Source organism: Fusarium musae, chromosome 9 (assembly GCF_019915245.1).
Source record: "Fusarium musae strain F31 chromosome 9, whole genome shotgun sequence".
NCBI lineage: Eukaryota > Fungi > Ascomycota > Sordariomycetes > Hypocreales > Nectriaceae > Fusarium > Fusarium musae.
The window spans coordinates 883,334-896,738 of NC_058395.1; the positions used below are offsets into that span (position 1 = coordinate 883,334).

A 13,405-nucleotide genomic window follows, 5' to 3' on the forward strand; every position below is an offset into this window, starting at 1 on the left:
CTTGGGCAATGTCAGGGGTACTCACGATAATATGGCACTGAATGTCCGGCCTCCCAAACCTTGAGGAAGGACAAATTCCCCACCGTCTTGTATCGGCCATGGGCTGTGCCGTTGACCGTGTAATTGCTGAAGGGCGCTGCCACAAACTTCTTCTGGCCAGGCCACTCGAGCGCATAAGATGCCCAAAGGACACCCTCCCAGTTGCAGATCCAATCTGTGAGATGTAAATCAGTTTCTGCTCTATTTTTGTCACCAACTTGCCACTTGCCAGTATCTCCAGCCCACAGAAGCGTGTTGATGCCACGCTTCACAACGTCTGCCAAAGGCCCGACATATGAACGCGCACCTGTACCATGTCAGCATTAATCCTTAACCTCGCCGTCGTAGGGGCACTGACCGTCTCCCGTCGTCGCCATGTTTGCATAAACTGTGTCACTGCACTCGGCGAAACGGGTGTTGGCTCCAATTGCATCCATAACCTCGGCCCGCGTGAGATACTCAAGGAACGTCTCTGGCGGGTCAACATCATCCCTGCCGATACGCACATCGTAGACGTTGAAGTCGGTTCTGCCTGCAATCTCGAGGTTGGTGTACATTTGGGTGTTGCATGCATCATCAGCCTCTGCGCATTCATCATCTTGACCCTCGAGTTGGGTGCAGTTGTTGATGACGGGCAGACAGTACTTATCATAGGCGTCGATGAAACGAGTGAGAAGTTTGTTGTTAAGAATTTGCTTGTAGGGGTTGCGGTTGGCATATGTTGCGTAGGATTTGAACTGCCGCTTCGGATCGATCCAGCCGTTGTTGATGCCCAGCGCTACCATATCGATCTTGTGGCCTTCAGCATTACCCTTTTCAATTTGGTCATTCTTCTTGAGGAAGTAATCGGCGAATTCAGGGCCGTAGTGTCCACCGTAGGACTGTGTAAAGAGACCAAACTCTCTGGATTTGTACTGGGGAAATCGGTCCAGGAAGACTTGCATGAATTTCCAGATATAAGGGGCAGCTTGTGCTGTAGAGTTGACGTCTTCGGTTCCAACACTGAAGCCAGTACCGATTGGCTGATCGATGTAGAGCATGTTCGCGTACTCGTTCCAGGAATGAGGGTTGAGAGACGGTTCAGTGTCGTTATTGACAAAGTGACAAGGCCCATGCTCTGTGAAGAGGCCTATCATTGAGGAACACCCAGGACCGCCGTTGAGCCAGATAGCGAGGGGGGCCTTCTCAGCGTTGTGACGAGCCTCGAAGAACCAAAACCACATGCTATGGTTTTTCCCTGTATAATTTTTATCAGAAAGGACCTTAGAACATCAAGTATGATCAACTTACCAACAGACAAGTACCCGGAGTATTGGCCAACACCAGGCGTCGTCTCGCAGATTCCTGAATTGGTCACATACTCAAGCTTCGAATTGGTAGCGGCATGTTTGAAGACAGTGAGGCCATGGCGCTCCAAGGTTCTGAATTGTCTACTACCAGGAGCTATACCACCGAAAGCACTGACTGATCCGATGAGGCCTAGCAGAGCTGTCGAGATAGACGAGAAGCGCATTTTAACGATGCTGTAGGATGACGCTCCCAGAGTCCAACCAGGAACAAACAGAGGCAGGTGTTTATCTATTTATAAATTCAAGCATCCTGCCATTGTGGGACGAGATCCTGGTTACTCGCCGTCGTCAGGATCTACATTCTAACTTGGGTTCTACAATAAAATGGGCATTGATGGTTCAAGTGATTGATTGGTTTTATCAGGCTAGTCAGGCTAGACTGTTTCTCCGATTGATTGCAATGTTCCAAATCTGTTGTGACGTGCACCAAGAAAGGATGCGCGCTTGGACGGATGTGTCCAAGCATGGAAGCTCCGTTGCTTCAGATTTCGGTGCATCGCTTTTTGTTACTTGGTCTGTGGACATATAGCGGATTTAAATTGTCCGTAGCCATAAAGGATCTGGAGGAACGCGAATGTAACTCAAACATTGGCTGTGGTCGTATGTTGAGGAAACATCGCCCTTGTCCTGTCTATCAATAACGATTCCTTAATAGGTCTGATCGACAGGGGATCTACTGAAAGGGATATTCTAACCGCAGAGTCCTACCTAGAGAATGTCTTCACTTTAAGACCGAGCATTTCTCCCTTCAACCAAAACAAATCAGAGCCGTACATGCCGGGACAGGTCCTGGTCAACATTGACTCAACGGGAAGAGCGAGCCGAGCGGGTGGAACGATATAACAAGCAACCTGAGAGGCTACTACAAGCGGCAGTTTGTAGGCTCAACAGATAAGATCTGATGGATTGTTTCACAGCATGGATCAGCATTTATTAATTGTAACTTTGTTCGACTTTGACACTGCAAATTGCTCTTCATGTGAAAAACAAATACGATGTGTACATATATGGATACGATGCACCATTTGTGGTATACAGTAGGGCATACTAGGAGAATTGATGAGATTTAGTCCAGCAGTGTATTGCCCATTCAACTCCTTTCTCAACAAAGAATCATGGCGGCGATATTGATGTTTGGTGGCCCAAGTGTCGAGTCTCTATAGACGCACATCCCAAAGCAGTTGACAATATGTCAGCTCCTCAGCTAGACGCCATTTCCCCTCTCTTATAATAATGAACCACATCTCTCGTATCTTCATCCCATTTGTGATATCCTAGGAGCTCCCACCAAGCCAAAATGTTTTCCGGTGATCTCGCCTATGTACGCCCAGCTACAACGCGCAAGCGGCGAAATGTCATGTCAATCGCTCTTCGTGACATGAAACCTGTGAGAACACACGAGACTGCGGCTGAGTGCTACACTTCAGACGAGCATACGAGCCACAAAGAAATCGCCGAGCGAATGCTGCATCAGAGAAATGGCTTGACAGGAGGTCAAGAAGCAACGATGTACACACTCAAAGCTCAGTTGCACGACAATGCCTTGTCCACATCATAAACACCACTTGGGACACAGGCCTTTGCTTGTGGCCTTACAAATACCTCGCTTCTATTCGTTCATCCTCATCATTGACAAAGATCATCGTTTCATATTCTAGGGCTGTTTCTAGACATCCTTCGACTTAGCTTCAACCCGTTACGCTCTCTGCGGCCCATTCCTTTTGGCAACAAGGAGACAACGCCAGCAGAAGATTATCAGAGGATTTCACCAGCAGGACAGAATCACAGTGACATACTCATTCATCAACATTTAATGGTACAGCTATGAATAAAAGGACAGAAATTGAAACACCTGCATGCTGCATCGGTTCCTAATGTTGGACGTCAATAGGTGGTGGCTTTGTGTATATCGGGTTTCAGCAATGTATACCCACAGCAAGGATTCATAGCTTTTCATCCATGAGAAAACAGATAATAGTTTCAATGTTGTTTGGATTGATGGTCACCCACGCTCCAGTTTGCGTAATTGGGCTGTCCTTTCATACGGGTCCAATATGTGAATGGATGCACCAAATATCTAGTTCGTTACCATGGCCTCAATACGTGCCTGGGAAATCTCGGTTCTTCTTAAAATCAGCTATCGAATGGATGTAAAGTGGAAAGGTATTCCATGAAGCAGTAGAAAGAATTGTTTGTGATAAGATCCATGGATGCAATATTAATTCCGTTCCTCATAATGAGAAGACTCAGCTTATCCTTAAGGAGAAAGAAAACGATGACCTCTAGCTGAGGTGCCAAAACCAGTCAAGTCTCTGGTCGTTTAGGACGGAGGATAGCTCAAGTATATCAACTCTCCTGCGTTCCCATTTCTCTCAGACCGTGTCAGAGTCTTGCGGCGAAGACGGATCGTACATCCGACTTCGAGTGTCTAGAAATAAGCATAAGATAAGCTTCTCGACAATCAGAGAGCCAAGGATATTTAGCCGACGTGTCGAGACTGGTCTCTTGCATGGATTGTTTCGATGTGCCCAATTAGAAAGAGATGTTGTCCGTAAATATGCGACTGATGCCTCAAGACTCCAAGATTCTCCAATGTCAAAGATGGACAAGGTCGGATATTATTTATGCGGCCGAGTCATTTTCCTTGCCTTGCAGCCCTTGGTAGGCTGCGGGATATCTCCCCCGACTTTATCAGCCACCCCGCGGTTTCGCCTGCGGGGGAGTGTTGAGGCCGGGCCGGCCAACCAGCAGCGACTGGGAGTCCGCTATTGGCATGACGTGTTGGGGTCCGCAGTGAGAGTGACTAGGGTTAGAAGGTTAACTTTTGGCAAGACAAGGATAAATAAACCGATGTCTCCAATGAGAAGGGTTTGTGTAATAAATGATCACACCAGTTGTGAAGAGACTTCTTTGAGTTTGTTTAGGAACATCATATGATTGTTTGTTTTTTGAATGCATTCACGGTCACATCTTGGGGCTGAAAATGCAGTCTGCTAATCATCTCTTGGCACTGACGTTCTTGTGGATTTTGAGCATTGACAAGAATGGACTGTTTGAACCCGCAACGTCTTGGCGCTTGTCCTGATAAGAAGTGAAGGCAGCTGGGAAAAGAAGCAACATTATAGGTAAGGTAGTCCATGTAAGACAGAGCATACTGAAGAGAGACCTGGATTGAAAGGGAGTCAGAGTCAGGGCCAAGGCTAGGGAGAACAGCACCCTTGGGGAGAAGCCCATTCATTAATTACATTGCAAGTGCAAGTGCAAGTGAAAGTGGAAGTGGAAGTGAGCAAACCACAAACTCAACCCCAAAGCCTAAACGGAAGGCGCACCCCGGACGGGAAGCCCCCTACTCCTTGCGCTTTCCACTCAAATTGTCAGGGATATTGTCTTTTCCCTGCGTGGATTGCCTGGATTCTTTGGAGAAAGAGGGGCCATGCCCATTTGCTTGAGCATTCTAGCGGAGAGTGAAGCGGCTGTTTCCTCAATCCCACCCAACCCCCAGGCCCAGGCACACGTACCTACCTTACCCAAAGTCTCCACGACTTTTCTTCAACCTCCAGATTTTCCTAAATCTTGGCCTTGTTACAAGTTGATTCTGCCGGAGACAAATCAAACACCGATTTCTTCGCTTCCAACTCTTTCGTCCTGCGGAATGTGATATTTTGCTCATGATAACGAATACACCTTGAGAAGCTGCTGATCACTGTTCGCTCGTTGCTTTCATCTTCATCTCCCCCTTGCATCACATTGAATTATTGGCGGTTTTGACAATATTCATCTCTGACGACTCGATTCACCAACTACTGCGATCATCTTCTCGGCATCTTTATTCGATCTGTTATATGGTCTCTGGCTTCTACTTTATCTTATTTCTCAACAATACATACTGCGACAAAATACTGTTCCGGTTGTCTATCGTCGATCCCCCAACACCGTTCCTCCGTAGCTGCCGCTCCGGTTCAACTCTCGGATCACCCGGGCATTTGAGCGATAACTGCCACTTTCTCGATTTCTCAGGTGTCACAACTTACTCTCATTTCTGTGATCGGCCAAGCATATCAAGAGAATTTTAAGCTTAATTCTCGTCCAATTCACTTGCTTACTTCCATATTGGCCTTGTGAGATCCCGATCTCGGCATCATGCCCGTCTCACCACTATGGGCTCTTATGCCCCGCGGCGACCATTCCTCATCGCCAGAGAGCGATCAGTCTTCGACTTCAGGCACTACGGGAAGTGTGTATCCTTCAGATTCATTTGCGGATGACCTGTTTCGCGATAAGTTCATGAGCCTCGCCAAGGGAGGCTCCAATGGGGAGAAAATCATGCGTGGCTTTCTGATCGGTCTCGCGATTGGCCTGGTTGTCGCATGCTTCGTTTGCTGTTGGTACCCATGCTGTCGACCACGACTCCAAAGGCAGCGTCGAAGACAACGAAGGCGCCGAGGGCCCCCCGCAGCAGACGAAGAAGAAAATGCAGAAAGTCGTGTACCTCCTCCTGCATAGCGCTTATCATAGCCGGATCATGAATATGGGGAGGGTCTGGAGTCGCCAGGTTGACGCTTTAGCCGAAAGAAAGGCGGTAACCGTTTCACTTGCGACAGCTTTGGCAAAACGACAATGATCGAAGACAACTTGCAAGATCGATATGACACGATACGAATACACGAATAAGCGCGAGAAGACTATGCATAGAGTTGCGAACCGTCAGCTTTGAACACACCGCTCAGCACACACGCATTCATTCACAATGCAATCCATAGGTCTAATGAAAGTGTTGTGTGGCCGCGGACCTGAAGTAAGAGCCTCGCACATAAGTACTGCATACTCCTACCAGGCCAAGTTTAGACTTCGTGTTGTTGGTCTGGCATGACGGAGCCTGGGCAAGCGCGATGATAGCTATGCATAACCAGGGGACCTTTGCAATCGAGGGGAGAGGAAGAGGTCGAGCATACCTACAGCATTAAAGGTGGACTATGACATGAATTTCCAGAAGAAGGCGAACCAAAAAGGACATGGTATTGAATTTGCATTGGATACAAGGCGTTTAGGGACGATGTATGCATTTGGGACTGTTTAGAGGCTACACCACAGCCGGCGTGGACAGCATCTGGAATTTTAAGCATGTCACGGCGCTTTCGCAGCCTGTTAGACAGAGAGAGGAGAGTAGAGAGTAGAGAGTATCAGTTCTCTACAATAACAAATCATACTCTGTAAATTCAATAATGTGATACTTGCATACGCAATGGAATGAAATATCAGGCCCAAAGCTGACGCAAAGGACGAGGCTCAAACGATCTGCTTCTCATTGGACGCGCGTTTACAGATGGATGAACATGCTTAATACTCTCAGCATCATCCATTGGTAGAATCGCCATTGGAAGCCGATCTCTGAGGCCAGCCCTTGGACAGTCGCAATCCGATATATAAACTTGACAGGGAGCAGGACGAGAATAGTAACACTTGAGCGACACTAAGGCAAGGTAAAGAATCTGCACAGCCTCTTTGAGTATCGCTTGTGGCGTTGGGCGGATTTGGTACATCACTAATGCGAGACCGAGCACTCGTAGTTTCGATTAGCAAGTAACATAAGTAAGTAAATAAATAAGCAAATAAGTTAAGTACAGGAATGTTCTTTGTCTCTAAGCTATTCGCGAATAATTCATTCTCTTAAATATAAGCTTATTATTTGCTATTTGATTGTCCTTATACCCATTCATCAGCCAAGTCTTCAAAGTCCTTGTGACCCCTCCCAATCAGTCACAAGCTGTCCGTAGGTAGCTGCTTCAAGGCAGCCCCGCCTCCAAGTCTCAGCCTGCCGCGCAATTGTCTTGTTTGTCGGACTTTTCCTTGCAACTTCGTATAACTATCTCTCTTGCTCAAACTCCTTCTTGGGCCATTCCTGAATCACAAGCGACTCACTTCTTACGACTTACACCCTCTTATACCTCTTGTGTTACACCCGACGGGTTACGACGTCATCCCACGTGTTAGCTCTGCGACACCAAGTCAACAATCGCATTGAGCTCTAGACAACCAATACAGTTGGCGAGATGCTGGACGAGAACCTCCCGACATATCGCTTCAAGACCTCTTCGGAGAATCCACTCAATAATATTCTCTACTTCACACACAATGGATCAGATCCTGCGCCCGAGTACCTCATCAAGCGACCGTCGCCTTCCGAAGCCAATGGCCAATATGCGCTCGGCATATTCGACTCTCAGAACACATCTGTGATATACGCAGAAGTCGACGTCAAGCCTGACTGGGTAGCGCCCACTTTATCTGCCGCTGAAATCCGCGCGCAAAACGGAAACCCGCCGCCCAAGACACCTATCATCCCAGATACTTTTGCGGTTTCGCTTTACAACCCCGATCAGGCTATACCCGTCAAGCAACAACCGGGAAGTTGGGGAAAGACGGGTGCCTGGGAATTTGAGCTTCCCGAAAGATCCTTTAAGCTCCCGAGTGCTAGCCAGATTGACCAGGAGGATCGTCCATCTCTGGCCGAGTTGGTTCCCAAGGTTGTGTTTCGCTGGAAACGTGATGGTCGTCTGAGCAAGGACATGACATGCTATATGACTGGACGAAATGTGGGTGGAAAGAAGAGCAAGGAACCCGATATCACGGTGGCATTTTTCCGCGCCAAGCATGACTCGACTTTGACCATCTATGAACCCAACATGGCCCGCGTTGAGATCGAGGATAGAAGGGGTCTTGAGATTGCTCTCCTTATGAGCGCTGAGACCATCAAGGACCTATATCTGAACCCTAGCCAGGATCCTTTCCACCTACAAGCCTCATCTAATGGCCGCCGTCGTCAGAACTCTCGCCCAGCAGCAAGTTCCTCGGCAGGCCCAACAATGGCTGGTGCTCTCAATAACAACCGTCCATCGTCACCTCCTCGTGCACATGCATCCCCACCACAGTCAAACAACCAAGCACAGCGAGAGGCTGAGGTTGAGGCCGAAACACGACGTTTACAAGCAATGGTCGCAGAGGAAGAACGCAAAAGACGTGAGCGTGAAGCGCAAGAGGAGGAGGAACGCAAGAGAATTCAGAAGATGCTCGAGGCTGAGGAGCAAGAGCGTCGGAAGAGAGATGCTGAGGTCGAACAAGAAACAGAAAGGCTCCGTCGAGAATACGGCATGGCTGGACAAGACTTCCAGAGTCCCACGAGCCCAGGTCACCCATCACCACCCTTACCTCCAAGACCGCAGTTTGCGTCAGGCGCGCTGAACCCCCCAAACAACCTGCCCCAAAGACCTACCAGTGTTGGGCCAACACCGTATGGCGCTCCTCAGCCAAGCTTTGCTCCTCCTCCTTCACAACCTCAGCCAGGCCCCAGTGAGAATGGAAAGAAACGTCATGGTCTGGGTGGTCTACTGCAGGGTCCCTACGCTGGACCCGCGGCAGCAAGTGTCAGTGGCTTCTTCAGCAGTCGAAAGGACGAAGAAAAGCGGAAGAAGGTTCAGAAGAAGCGAAGCGTGCACTTTTGAGTTTGAGGTCAGAAGAAACTACGTAGTGTCTTTTTGCGTCATGGGTGGAGTTTTAAGGGATATGCGCGCAATGCATGGGGGATATACCATAGATCTGGGAATAGCATTAGTAATGAGAAACGAGTTCTTGTCACCTTGGCTCTGTCGTTGTACTTAGATACTACAATGTTTTTTAGACCGCCCAGCAATAGTCATATGTTGTTGAGCTCCGACTTTTCACGAGATTAAGCAGTAGGGAGGAGGACTTGCGAAACCAGAAATCAGCCAGTCACTTTGTTATCGACGCCATTGTATATAACCCATGTAGCCTTCGTAAATCCCATAGACAATGTTTTATCTAGTTCCGGCCGAAGATATAACTCCCCAAACTAACCAGACTTATTTAGTGAGTTTCTGCCCACTTCTTGAACCAATCTAATGCTTCGGGGTTTGCAACACTGGCATTGGTCTTGACATTCATACCAGAAAGGATCTGTTTCACTGCGACCTCAATCCTGCGTTGTATGTTAACATCACACATCCTACGAATGTTCATAAGGGGTAGACTTACTTCTTTCCATTGCCAGTCTTGGGGACGCCGCCTCCACACTCCTCCACGACGCCAGGCACATGTCGAGGGCTAAGCTCAGACTTGATCTTGGACTTGATCCTTAGGCGCAGGTCATCGCTGAATTCATGTCCAGGTACCATCACCACAAAGAGACATACAGTCTCGTCTGAGTCTGTCTCTCGTCTACGCCCAACGCAAACTGCATCCTCAACTTCAGAGGCGAAGAAGCGGGTGAGAATGTTGTAGATCTCGGCAGAGCCGAATCTCACCCCTGATGGTTTTAGCACACCATCTGATCGTCCAAGCATGACGAGACTGCCGGTTGCAGGGTCAGGAATCTTGACGAAATCTCCGTGATGCCATACTGCGCCCTCAACGCCGCAGATGTTTTCGAACCTCTCAAAGTAAGCCGATTGATACTTGGCCTCACCGCTAGGACCGAAAAAGGTCAGAGGTTGGCAAAGGAAAGGCTTGATACAGACAAGATCACCTGGCTCGTCGGCCTTGATGGGCTCGCCTGTGACAGAGTCCACAGCGCGGATAGCCATACCAAGACCAGCACACTGGATCTCGCCAACGCGAACAGGGAGTAGTGGGCAAGGCGCCCCGAATAGTGAGATGATGTCTGTTCCGCCGGTAATCGAGCCGAGGTTGATATGCTTGGGGAAGGCTTCATAGACAAACTTGAAGGTCGATGGGGGGAGAGGTGAAGCAGTGGAGTAAATAGCCTGCAGGTTTGAAAGATCAATCGACTCATCACGGACAGGATAAACGTTATTGGCCTCTAGCGCAGTCAGGTAGGCGGCTGAGGTTCCGAAGTGAGTGACCTTGAGGTCAGAGAGGAGACGTGGGAGTGAGAGATGACCATGGGGGCGGAAAGGAGAGCCAGAGTAGACGACGATGGTAGAGCCAACGGCAAGAGCTCCGATGCTCCAGTGCCACATCATCCAGGAGGTAGTCGTATAGTAGAGCATCCGAGATGAGGAGTCGAGTGAGCAGTGAAGAAGATGCTCCTTCTTGTGCTGCAGAAGCGTGCCTAGAGCTGTATGAACAATGGCCTTGGGGAGGCCAGTTGTGCCACTGGAGTAGAGAACGTAGAGGGGATGAGCTGGAGGAAGCTGCTCAAACTTCAGAGGGTCTTCAGAAGCAGACTCAAGCATCTTGGTGTAATCAACAGCCAACACGCCATGCTTCTCAAGCTCCCTGAGGCCAAGTCCACCAGAGCTGATGTTGTTAATCACAACTACTCTCTCAAGCCCCTTGTCCTTCAACGCAGCAACAATCTCGGTCGTCTTTGCTACACTAGACCACTCCTTGCCGTTGTAGACTGTACCATTATCGGCAAATAGCACCTTGGGCGCAATCTGGTTCAGACGGTCCAGCACAGCTGAGACACCGTTATCAGGACTTATGCCAGTCCAAATAGCGCCGATTGAGGCGGCGGCAAGCATAGCAACCAGAGCTTCAACATGGTTTGAGACGAAACCCGCAACAACATCATTAGTCTTAAGCCCAGCTGCACGCAGGGCATTAGAACAACGACGGACTGCCTCACGCAACTCAGCCCATGAAGTAGTCACTGTGGAGTTTGGCAACTCGGTAACAGTGATAACGGCTGGAGCAGCGGGCTCGGGAAGTGGAGAGGTTGCGGGAAAGAGGAGGTTCTCGGCGAAGTTAAGACGTGAGCCCGAGAAGAAGTCTGGTCGGGGATACATAGGAGAATTTTTAGGAAGGACCTGCAGAGGTGTTTAGTTGAGTTCTGGAGTTGTTGGGCTCACCTTGAGCCTGGTGAGCCTCTCACTCGAGACGCCCCTCTCACGACTTTGATTTCATACCTCTTCAAAAGGCTTTGAAGCCGTAACCCCAACAAAATGCCAAACTTCCTCCCAGAACTGAGCAACTTCGTCGATAGACCACTTGTATAGTGCTGGATAACCATCGAGACTTAAATCATGCTTCTTGTTCACATGCTCAAGAAACTTCCACATGTGAGTGGACTTTGGATCCGAATGCCTCCAGAGGACATTGTCATCAGAAGGAGGTGCCGCGGCAGAAGGTGTAAGCTTGTCAATCGACATGACGGGCATTGGAACGAAGAATCAAGGGAGACTGGAAGGTCGATCAAGTCCTCGGAAAGACGGTTGTTGAGGAGTAGTGACGATTCCGAGGAGTTGAGATGCCAATGAGACGATGGCGTGTAAGAAGCAACAGACACAGTCAATAGAGAGATTGAGTGGTTTATGGAAGCCAAGATGAAGCAAGAGATGTTGTTTAATTGTTGAGAAGACTGTATTCTTATCCCAACGCTACGGACTTGGGATTCCGTGTTTCCAGCACAGCTCGGAATCTTTCTCTAATGGCCCAACCGCTGAAAGCCGTCCCCTCCCGTTCTCGGCTCCCCGCCATATCGAGTCCCGTCTCTTACCCTACCCCGAAGTGGCTGTGGTGGGGGAGGCTGAGGTCATGATGTGTGGCTTGTCTCAAGCTTAGGATCCAAGGGCTTTTTTCCATCATGACAAGTATTGATGGGCTCTGATATAACTTGAATGATATTGTAATTGCTCAGAAAACTTGCGAAATTAGTACATCTTGAGCTGTGAGTTGTCACTTGTATTCGTAAATGACCACTGTCATGTCGAGCTAAACGAGATGTCATCACTTCAAATAAAAGGAGAGCACTTTGTGGCCTCTTCAGAAGAAGAATCAACGGTGACTCAAAAGTAATTAACGGATACGCAACATAACGTGATTGTCAAAGCACAAGGCAAAGCTGAATCAAAATCACGTTGTATGGCAGTTTCGTGAAATTAGTGCATTGTCGGTTGCCTCGGTACGGTCTAAGCTTAGCTGCCGGATTGTAGCTAACATATTGTTAGAGGGAGAACTCGGCATAGTCGATCGTCCCGAACCGCCTTGAATCCGAGATGATCAGGGCCTCGATAGTCTACTCAGCTTCTGTTTCAAGAATGTTGACTTCGCATGGTATGCCTGAAGCTCAATGAGGAGTCGGCAGGAAGCAGCAGACCATGATAAGATGGGAAGCGGTAGTACGGTACGATACTTGATACCTTGAGCCTCTTCAACTCGAGAATGTGACAAGTCAATCCGAATATTACGAAATGATCCCCACGGACCGTGTGCATTAGTTGCAGCTTTGGGCTGAAAAACAGCTGGCGGTGAAGGTCTTTTGGCATTGGAGGATCTTTGTTCATCTTTGTTAACTTAGATGGACGGTATGCAGGCAGGGCTTTGCAGCATCTTTTATCTGGCCATTGATGTCGGTGTGCAACAACAAGCGCTAAAAAGTAATGCAACCCATCGAGACTCATGTCATCCGTATGTACGTACGGATATACAGCTAAGCACAGCATCGTTGGCTGCAAGTGTGTGCACTCGGCTGCAGTAGCTTGTTCTGGGGGAGAAATCCTAGCACAGGTCTCCATGATTCACCAACAGTTATCAAGGATGAAATACGGATACAAACCGACTATCGAGGCGACCGGTCCGAAAGTTAAAACCCGTTCAAAGACTTGAAGTGCCACGCGACTCTTCCCAAACGAGGGAGCTTGAAGAATAATGCCATCATCGTCGCCGGGTGCGGCGGAGATTTTGAGAGCTTGGCAGCTTGGGTACATCATGCCCCTGGATGATGACATCCAACTTCCTTTGGGTTTCATCATGACCAATGCTGTGTAAGACCAGCACGATCTGATGGTGGTGAGCCGCGGCACCCAAGAGGAGGTAAGAAAACTAAAGACCTCTATCGCGGGTGACAAAAAGGCTTGGGTCGGTTTAGGTATAGATTTAGCAGACCTTGGATTCTGTATTTCTGACATCTAGGTCCACCTTCAGAAGTTTTCTTGTTCCCTGGGGGCACCCTTGAGGCTTCTGAAAGTCTGCCATTCGCTACAGAAGGCAAGCGACAGAAATTTGGTGCGAGCCGAGCTAGAAGGGAAAAAAGTGGCGTT

The 13,405-nt window shown here is 48.8% G+C and overlaps 3 protein-coding genes across 3 annotated transcripts; 1 reads left to right on the forward strand and 2 right to left on the reverse strand.

Moving 5' to 3' along the window:
- Nucleotides 1–11: 11 nt before the first annotated feature.
- Nucleotides 12–1,552, reverse strand: J7337_011556 (uncharacterized protein; the record flags this gene model as incomplete). Its single annotated transcript, XM_044829093.1, has 3 exons — nt 12–346; nt 398–1,276; nt 1,330–1,552. The coding sequence occupies 3 exons, from the start codon at nt 1,550–1,552 to the stop codon at nt 12–14; spliced, it is 1,437 nt and encodes a 478-aa protein (XP_044675768.1).
- Nucleotides 1,553–7,438: 5,886 nt separating this feature from the next.
- Nucleotides 7,439–8,887, forward strand: J7337_011557 (uncharacterized protein; the record flags this gene model as incomplete). The annotated part of the gene is made up of 1 exon (XM_044829094.1): nt 7,439–8,887. One exon carries the CDS (start codon nt 7,439–7,441, stop codon nt 8,885–8,887), a length of 1,449 nt encoding a protein of 482 aa, XP_044675769.1.
- A 382-nt stretch (nt 8,888–9,269) lies between these two features.
- On the reverse strand, nt 9,270–11,515 carry J7337_011558 (uncharacterized protein; the record flags this gene model as incomplete). The annotated part of the gene is made up of 3 exons (XM_044829095.1): nt 9,270–9,381; nt 9,438–11,173; nt 11,273–11,515. The coding sequence occupies 3 exons, from the start codon at nt 11,513–11,515 to the stop codon at nt 9,270–9,272; spliced, it is 2,091 nt and encodes a 696-aa protein (XP_044675770.1).
- Nucleotides 11,516–13,405: the final 1,890 nt, after the last annotated feature.